The 9,616-nt window shown below is 36.2% G+C and overlaps 1 protein-coding gene across 2 annotated transcripts in view; it reads right to left on the reverse strand.

Annotated features, from left to right (window-relative positions):
- The window catches only part of TERB2 (telomere repeat binding bouquet formation protein 2), a 35,181-nt gene extending 25,565 nt beyond the window's left edge, over positions 1–9,616 (reverse strand). For both annotated transcript variants that reach the window (XM_058737888.1, XM_058737887.1), the window contains exons 1-5: positions 9,531–9,616; positions 9,335–9,416; positions 8,433–8,572; positions 6,033–6,094; positions 2,148–2,233 (exon numbers count right to left, since the gene is read on the reverse strand). In XM_058737888.1, the coding sequence (XP_058593871.1) occupies positions 2,148–2,233; positions 6,033–6,094; positions 8,433–8,572; positions 9,335–9,416; positions 9,531–9,594 (434 nt within the window). In that variant the 5' untranslated portion in view covers positions 9,595–9,616. The remainder of the gene's footprint in view (positions 1–2,147; positions 2,234–6,032; positions 6,095–8,432; positions 8,573–9,334; positions 9,417–9,530) is intronic.

Here is a 9,616-nt window from a genome sequence, read left to right on the forward strand (position 1 = left end):
TCAAAGAAAAATAAAAATTAAAACAAAATGTATTCGTATAAAATAGCAAGAAATGTACTAATGTTAGTGGTTATCTCCAAGTGGTGCGGTTGTTTATAATTTAAATTTTCTTTATTTTATTTTCTATTTTGACAAATCACACGCATTAAGTTTCCAACAGAATAATTAAATTCATGCAATTTTCAGAAGATTTTGGGAACATATTGAGAAGTGAAAATAGCATAGTGATTAAGAGTTTGGATTCTGGATCAGCTAGACTTAGCTTCAAATTCAGTTTCACTATGGAAGTAATGTTGGGTGACAGCTCTCTGAACCTGTTTCCTCAATTGTAAAATGAGGCTAATAGTATTTATCTATCTTATAAGGTTATTAGAATCAAATGAACTGATTAGCTCACAGGTGTCTTGTATTTAGCAAGTGTTTAATAACAGGTTCATCACTTAGTATTCAGTATCACTAGTAGTATGCCAACAAAATATATGCTGAGTAGGTTCAAAGTATTTTATCTATGTTCACACTGCACCCTCTGGTGGTTCCACAAAGAAAAGGCTCTAGGTTAGATACCTACCTAAGGTATCTATCTATTCATATCCTTTGTCTATTGTTATTGTTTTTAGATTGGACATATTTTCCCCAGATTTGTAAGCCTCCTTTGTATTTTTTAAAGAAACTAGTTTTTGTCAGATGTTTTTCCCCAGTGTATATTTTTCTTTTGACTTGATTTATGGTATTTTTATTGCCACATACAAGTTTAAAATATCTGTGGTAGTCAAACTTAATCTTTTCCTCTATGGCTTCTGTGTTTTGCAGGACAACCATTTCTTGAAGAATTTGTGCATCTAATATCTTTTCTAGTCAAGTGAATCACTGGGAGTTACCTTTTATTTTCGATTTCCCAGGCTTCTCTTACAAGGCCCTTAAGAATATCTTCATGGTCTTACCTCCTCTATTTTTATTTTTCTGCCACTCTTTACCAGTTTCTTGTCTCAAAAAGCATAACAAGTCAATTCAAAGGAGTGCTATACATAGATATCCCAAGCCTTAAAATATTGATTCTCAGACTTCAGTGGTAGAATATCTAGAAGTCGACCATGAAACAATGTTTTACTAAACTTAATTAAATACAAAACTTTGGGTAAATTAGATAACAACTAACTTTAAATTATAACAAATCAAATAGTAGGTACAAAAGGTATAAGAAAAAATTATGGAAGAAAAACTTAAAATTGAAAAAACTATATAAAGTAAACCCGTTTTTATATTGAAGAGACAGCTACTATTGGATCATTTTTATTTCAGCAATCAAATACCAGACCTTTGAAAAGCCAGTACTCTCTGTGAGTATTTGAAAGCCATGGAACTGGAAAATACAGAATTAGGACTAGATTACGAATAAGACTGAAACAAAGGGGGCCTCTCATAGATTGGCTCTAACACAATGGCAAGTCCATGATTGTCTTTTTAATTTCTTGAACCAAAGTGACTACATCACAAACAATTTAGAAAGGAAGGGGGAAAATCACTTAGAACTTCCAATCCTAATAAAATTACTGCTAATATATAGTATATTTCCCTATTTAGAAAATATTTAAAAAGTAATATAACAGCACTACTCATACATAATTTCTTGTTTCTTTTCTGCAAGAATAGTCTAGCATAGTGGTTGGCTCTGGAATTAGACTGACCCAGTTTAAATCCAACTTTTCCCCACTTAATAATAAAAGTTTATATGGCTTTGGGCAAATTAATCTATCTAACCATAGATTTATTTTTCTGTAAAATGGCAATGGTAATAATTATAGTATCAATCTTGTAAGAAGATGGTGAAAATTAGAGGCGCTTGGGTGGCTCAGTCAGTTAAGCGTTCCATTTTGTCTCAGGTCATGATCTCCCAGATCGTGGATTCAAGCCCTTGAATCGGGCTCTGTGCTGACAGCTCTGAGCCTGGAGCCTGCTGCAGATTCTGTGTCTCCCTCTCTCTCTGCCCCTACCCGACCCATGCTCTGTCTCTCTGTCTTTCAAAAATAAACATTAAAAAAATTTTTTAAAAGAAAAGAAGACAGTGAAAATTAAATGAGATAAACACAGTTAGTGCTCCAAGATGCCTACATTGAATTGAATATCAATGAAGTAGATGAATTCAATACCTTTTGCATAGTTCTTTTTTGTGATATATTGCTAGTTCACTGCTTTCCTTAAGGTCCTCAATTTCCTTTGGTGTTACTTCATCATGCTGTGGATAGCAAAAGAAATCACATTTTTAAAAATCACATCAATGATCCAATCAAATGTTTTTTCAGAAAGCAAAAAAGTAAATTAGCAATATATACCGAGAGTCTTAAAATTTTTATACACTTAGGTACATTCAATCTAGTTTGGTGTCAAAAACTTACAAAATTTTGTACACACACACAATTATACTATTTGTTTTTAGGTATATGTGATGAGGACCAGAATTGCTAAAATATCAGCTGTGGTTGTAGTAGATAGTAAAATTTGAACTAATTTTATTCTCCTATCAACTTTGGAAATTTTCCCTAATGTGGCCATATTACTTTTTAGTTTAGTGCCTGGGTGGCTCATTTGGTTAAGTGTCGGACTCTTGATTTCAGCTCAGATCATGATATGGTTCATGAGTTTAAGCCTTGCTTTTGCACTGTTAGTACAGAACATGCATGGGATTCTGTTTTCCTCTCTCTCTGCCCACCCACCCCCACACATGTTCTCTCTCTCTCTCAAAAATAAATAAATATTTAAAAGATAAGGGAAAAAATTATTAATTTAAACTTAAAATTCTTGACTTGAAGATTCCTAGGCTTCCTATAAATTATAGATCAAAACTATGAAGTAAGCTGAACAAATTGTATTTCCCCTTCAAAATTAAAATGGAGTATTTAGCATGGAGTTATGAAAGAATCAAACATGCATTAAGCTTTTCAAAAAGATTATGTGAAAGTGACTCAGATACTGCTACCTATCACATAATATATTTACTTAATATGCCTTTGGGAAATATCTGTTTATGTCACAATTGTCCAAACAATAACATAACACTCCTCAAATTACTTACCAGATTTATGCATGTTGTTGCCATTCGATGAAGTACCTTCTACTTATATATTCTATGGTTACATTATTATAATTGCCTAATATTCAATATCAATCAATATCTTGAAAGAACAAGTCACTTATCATAAAATCATATAATTTCCAGAGCCAGTCATCAATACAGGCATGTTCTACTAATTTTTTCATAGAAAAAATATTGGATTGGGTTGGAGCAGAGAACATTTGGTTCCATTTTGCTAATATCTAGTATGTGAACTAAAACAGGTTTTTACATTCTCTTTACCTCAGGTCTCTCATTTCTAAAACTGAATGATTAAATTAATGAGCTTTAAGGAGCTTTTAGCTCTAAAGTTCGGGCTTACTCAATAATAACTGTCAAATAACAATCATTCTATCACCACTCGTGTCCCTGAAAACAATATGACAAGCCAAGGATTGGATATTTTGATCCTTAGTACAACATAGCCAAAGACACTAAAATAACGGTTATTTTCAGATGATGACAACTTGGGGGAAAAAAACCAATTTAATAAAAGGAATACAAAACATATAAGTTAATTGCTTGGCTCCAGAAATATAAAGATTTCTGAAAAATTCCAAACACTGAAAAGTTAAATAATACAGTAAGTAGTATATACCTTTCACCTAGATTCACAAAGCATTAACATTTTTATCACTCTGCTGGTCCATTTGAAAATACTTGCAGATAATATGACATTTCACTCCTTAATCTTTAACTTGTGTTGTTGGGTTTTTTTTTAATGTTTATTTATTTTTGAGAGAGAGAGAGAGAGAGAGAGAGAGAGAGAGAGAGGAAGCGTGGGAGGGGCAGAGAGAAGGGGACAGGATCCAAAGTGGGCTCTGTGCTGACAGAAGTAAGCCCAATGCATGGCTTGAACTTATGAACTGTGAGATCATGACCTGAGCCAAAGTCTGACAACTGACCCAAAATCTGACAACTGAACCACTAGGTGCCCCTAGCTTGCCTTGGCTTTAAAAAGCATTCTTTTATTTTTATAATGCCACCATCACAATTAAGACAATTAACATTAATTAAATATTACCTACTAGTCCATCTTTAAATTTTTCTGATTGTTCTCAAAATGTCTTTTTTACTTTTTATTTTAAAAATACCCAGAATCTGGGTGCCTGGGTGGCTCAGTTGGTTAAGCTTACAACTCTTGATTTCAACTCAGGTCATGATCCTGAGGTTCATCAGTTCAAGCCCTGCATCAGGCTCTGTGCTGATAGTGCAAAGCCTGCTTGGGATTCTCTCTCTCCATCTCTCTCTGTTCCTCCCCTGCTCGTGTTCACTCTCTCTCAAAATAAATAAATATTTATTTTTTAAAATATCCAGAATCCAATCAAGGTTTATACATCACACTTGGCTATATATCTCTTGATCTAGAACAGTGTCCCTACTTTTTTATTTTTTATGGCATTGTTTTGAAGAGTCTAAGCCAGTTAGTTATTTTGTGATGTGTCTCACATTCTGGAATTCTCTGAGTGTTTACTCATAATTGGATTAAGGTTAATTAGGTTAAACATTTTGAATAAGAACACTTTATAGAAAATATTGTATACTTTTATTATATCACCTCAAGCTGAACATAATGAGAGGTTATTCCAATATTGGTGATGCTAAATTTGACCAGTTGTTTAAGGTGGTATCTGCCAGATCTCTCCATTGTGAAGGCATATCGCTTACCTTTGTAACTACAAAGTAATCTGTGGGGTGATAATTTGAGATCATGGTTTTAACATCCATTAATGACCCTGCCTAAATCAATTATTTTACTGGGGGTGGTAAAATGGGGATTTTATATTCTACCAATGTTTCTATATTTAAATTTTTTTAAGTTTTATTTGTTTTTTTGTTTTTTGGGGTTTTTGTTTTGTTTTGTTTTGTTTTGTTTTGTTTTGTTTCGAGAGAGACAGAGACAGTACAAGCAAGGGAAGGGCAAAGAGAGAGGGAGAGAGAGAATCCCAAACAGGCTCTGTGCTGCCAGCGAGGAGCCAGACATTAGGCTCAAAGCCATGAACCATGAGATCATGATCTGAACCAAAACCAATAGCCAGACACTCAACCAACTGAGTCGCCCAGGTGTCCATGTATTTATTAGTTGCTATTTTATAAAGAAGTTTCTCTTATTCCATGTTTTCTTTCCTTCCTTCCATCACTCCTTCCTTCCTTCCTTTATTCCTCTTCCCACCTCATTTCCTCTCTTCCTTCTGTTCTTATTTTCCTTTCTTTATTCCTTTGGAGCATCACTACTGAATCATGGATTCTTTTAAATTTAATTCATTCCTGTCATTCTTTTTGATGCTCAAATTACCCCAAATTTGGCTATTGCATAAAAATTTTGAAGTAAGTCAAAAGCATAGGCAAATTTGAAGCAGAATAGCAAAAGCTATAAAACAGTCAATTTTCAGTTTTGTACACATTTATTGACAGGTGTTATTGAAGATATTTAAGAAATGACACAACAGAGGGATTAGTAAATCAGAATCTATGCTGGCAGTAAGGGTGCCTGGATGGTTCAGTCAGTGGAGTGTACCACTCTTGATCTTGGGGTTGTGAGTTCAAGCTGTGTGTTGGGTGTAGAGATTACTTAATAAAATAAAATAAAATCTTTAAAAAAAATTAAAAGGAAGAATTATCTATTCTGGCCATAAAAAAACTGGGTAAATACTGTGCACCTATTACTCCCTTAATATTAGTGATAGAAGCAAATTTTCAAATTTTTTACGTGAATAATACAATAAAAATATCTCAATTTCATCAATGTGCTAGTGTAAAAACAATGTCAGACTAGATTATATTCAATAAAAGCATGTCCTTTAAATTCTATAATCTGGATCATTGGTTTTAATATGTCACAAGTAAACATTTTTAAGATTACATTGCTTTCAAAAATTTTTGAAACTGTAGATTCTAACCAAATACCTTCATTTACTCTTACCTTTTCTGTCTGAAAATGTTGATCTTGTTCCCAAATAAAATTACCAAGTTTTCTTCTTATTTCTGTGGTAAGAAAAACAAATCCAATACTATTTTTTAAAGTAACTTTGTAGAGTTTTCTGAAATTTACCTTTAGTCTGAAATTTCTAAGCCAGCATTATTCCACTTGCATCAAACTCACCTAAGATAGTTGTTTAAAATGCAGATTCCTATTGAATCAGATGAATGAGGAGGAGCTCAGGAATTTGCATTTCTAACAAACTCCCCAGATGGTTCCAAAGCATTATAAGAATCATTATTGTAAACTTTTTCTGCTGGAGTATAGGTCTTCATTAGATGTTTGTATCTTTAGGCCAACCATTAATAAAGAAGACAATCTACAGTCGAAATAAAAGGTATAAAATTCCCAAATTTGTAGAGTAGAGGTCCTCAAGAATTCAATAATTTGGTAAAAGAGAAGTGGAAGAGAAACATGTCTAGTGGGCATAGTAGTGTGTGTGTGTGTGTGTGTGTGTGTGTGTGTGTGTGTGTGTGTGTGTTTTAAAAGTTTATTTATTTTGAGGGGGGAGGGGCAGAGAGAGAGGAAGAGAGAGAGAAGCTCAAGCAGGCTCTGCACTGTCAATGCAGAGCCCAACACGGGGCTCAAACCCACAAACCATGAGATCATGACATGAGTCAAAGCCAAGAGTTGGATGCTTAACCGACTGAGCCACTCAAGTGCCCCTAGGTCACATTCTTAATGATCTCAAAAGTTTCCATAGTAGCCCACTTGCAGACAAAAAGGTAACATCCCTCTAGACCTATGTCGTCCAATATAGTTGCCACTGTACTAGCTATATATCGCTACCATATTGAAATGTATGGCTAGTCCAGATTGAGATGTACTAAAAGTGTAAAATAAAGTCTGGATTTCAAAGATTTAGCATCAAAAAAAGAATGTAAATATCCCAATGATTTTTTTATTTGTTATATATTGAAATAATATTTTAGATACATTAGGTTAAATAAATATATTAAAATTAATTTCACCTAGTAATTTCATCTATTTTTATTCACTGACTTCTTATTTATACTAGAGAATTTAAAATCAATATGTGGCTCACATTTGCATCTCACACTTCTACTAGACAATACTGGGCTAGGTAGATAATAATGTATACTTTTCAATCTTAAAAAGGAGCATGTTTTCACCGAAAACAGATTTCTTTAATTTAAATACATTTTAATGTAAGATGCTAAACTCAAAGACAGGAGTAATAATTTAAAATCAGGTCAGATAGTCATTCTATAATATAAGCCCCGTGAAGGTGGATATTCACTGATTTGCACAGTTTTTGAGTAAATTAGTTCGCCTATCCAGTCATTAATTTATTTGTATAACATTTTGGAACAATTTATTGTTATAACCAGCTCTCACAAGGACATCAACTGTGGAAGGAATCCAATCTTTGGGGTTTCTAAAGCTCTTCTATAGAAATCTTTTTCAAGTTGTTTTGTTTCGTTTTGTGCTTTGTTTTAAATAGTCTGCTTACTGGGACTTTGTTTTAGCTTCAGTCTGTCTTTCTAAGGACAGACACACATATATCAAGAATTGGGTAATATGCAAGACCTAAAATGGAGTATTTAAGGTTACCCCACAAAAGACAGGGAAATGATGTTCCAAGCAGGGAGTACTAAAAGAACCAATCTCAGAAGCAGTTTATTAACTTGCCCTTTATAGGATTGCTGAAATAACTGACATGAAAGTACTTTTATTTTTTTTATTTTTTTTTAAATGTTTATTTATTTTTCAGACAGAGAAAGACAGAGCATGAATGTGGGAGGGTCAGAGAGAGAGGGAGACACAGAATCTGAAACAGGCTCTGGACTCTGAGCTGTCAGCACAGAGCCCGACGTGGGGCTGGAACTCACGGACCGCGAGATCATGACCTGAGCCAAAGTTGAACGCTTAACCGACTGAGCCACCCAGGTGCTCCAGTACTTTTAAAAGTGTAAAGAACGGGGCACCTAGGTGGCTCAATTGCTTAAGCATCCGATTCTTGGCTTTGGTGCAGGTCATGATCTCATGGTTCGTGAGTTGGAACTTGCTGAAGCTCACAAAACTAGTAAGTATTGGATCCTAGCCAGTAGGCACTGTGAAGGCAAGATCTGCTTTTTGTCACATTCTGCACTGAATCCCCAGTATCTGGGTTGAAACCTGACACACAGTAGGAGTTTAGTGAATGTGTGAATGAACAATAAACAAAGCTAGAATATACACCCAAGGAAATGTGATCCCAAGTCCCTTTCCACTTATATTCAATGATACAAAACACAAAAATCTCTGAGAACAAAGCTCAGTAAAGTTGGGTGACCTGGCTGGATCTGGCTAACAGAGATTGGATGACTCGTCTTTGCTAACCTTTTTGCAGGCATGCAGGAGGAAGAATGAAGTGACCTAAAGCCACCGAATTTTTTACTTCAGCATTAGCCACTGCGGAGAGATAGTAGGCATGAAAAACTGTAGCGTTATCTTCTATGTAATCAAGGCTCTGATATATCCTAGGAGAAAGAAAGGGAAATATTTTAGGTTACAAAATAAAGAAGAATGTATTCAACCTTTCAAAAGAAAGAATAAACGAGTGAAAGTAGGGATAATTAGGTGTAGGCAATTAGGACACTGGGGAATAAGAGAGTGGGGTGGGCAGCCAGGGTGGTGACCAGACTTCTGCTTTGTAAACATAATGGAACAGCAATGTGAAGGGGGGTCGTAGGTGGGCGGATTGGAGGCAGAGCAACCTGTCTGAAAGCTACGGTTACATTCCGTGCCAGAGGTAATGCGGGCGTGTGCGAAGGTGGTTGCAGTGAGTACCAAGAACTTTTACAGGGTACGTGACCACAGGGTACGTGTTTGGCCACTGACCGATTAATGGGGTGGAGTTGTTATTTCCAAAAAACTCCTATGGTTTTCAGTTTGAGAGCACAGGACTTGGTGCAGGTGTGAGGGGACAATCAGGAGATTTGGTTTAAACATATTGAATGTGATGGGCCTTCAAGGCACCACGTAAACTTGTGGGAGAGACAGCTGGAAACTTAACCCTGGAACCTGGGCGGACTCGTGAACCAAGTAGGAGGCCATGTCGCTGTGTCGGAAAGGAGAAGAGAAAGGTCATTTATATCCCTCCCCGCTTCCCATCTAGGGCTGAAAACTTGCTCATTTCCAGTCTATTCCTGTGATCGATATTTATTAGGGGCCTGCAACTTCCAACGCCAGCTGCTGACTCATCGTGACCCAACAGGCACTGCCAGGTGGCCTTCAGGTACCTCAGCGTGTCTGGGTGGGAGGCATCACAGCTGAACAGGAAGTCGGCGGCCCTTGGGTCACTGATGGAGCCCCCTTCGGCCACTGTGGAGGTAAGAGCACAAGGTGAGCCTAGCAACTACCCTGGGACCAAAGCACCAGAGCGAGAAGGGATGCTCAGTTCACCACCTCACCCACCCCTTCCGCCCAGCTGCCTACCCCAGAACTGCCTCAGTTCTCCACCAACGCTGCGGCAGAACCAACCCCGCTGCCCTTGAAACATGGCGTCCGGCTGCTTTCGGGGA

Source organism: Neofelis nebulosa, chromosome 7, assembly GCF_028018385.1.
Source record: "Neofelis nebulosa isolate mNeoNeb1 chromosome 7, mNeoNeb1.pri, whole genome shotgun sequence".
Lineage (NCBI taxonomy): Eukaryota > Metazoa > Chordata > Mammalia > Carnivora > Felidae > Neofelis > Neofelis nebulosa.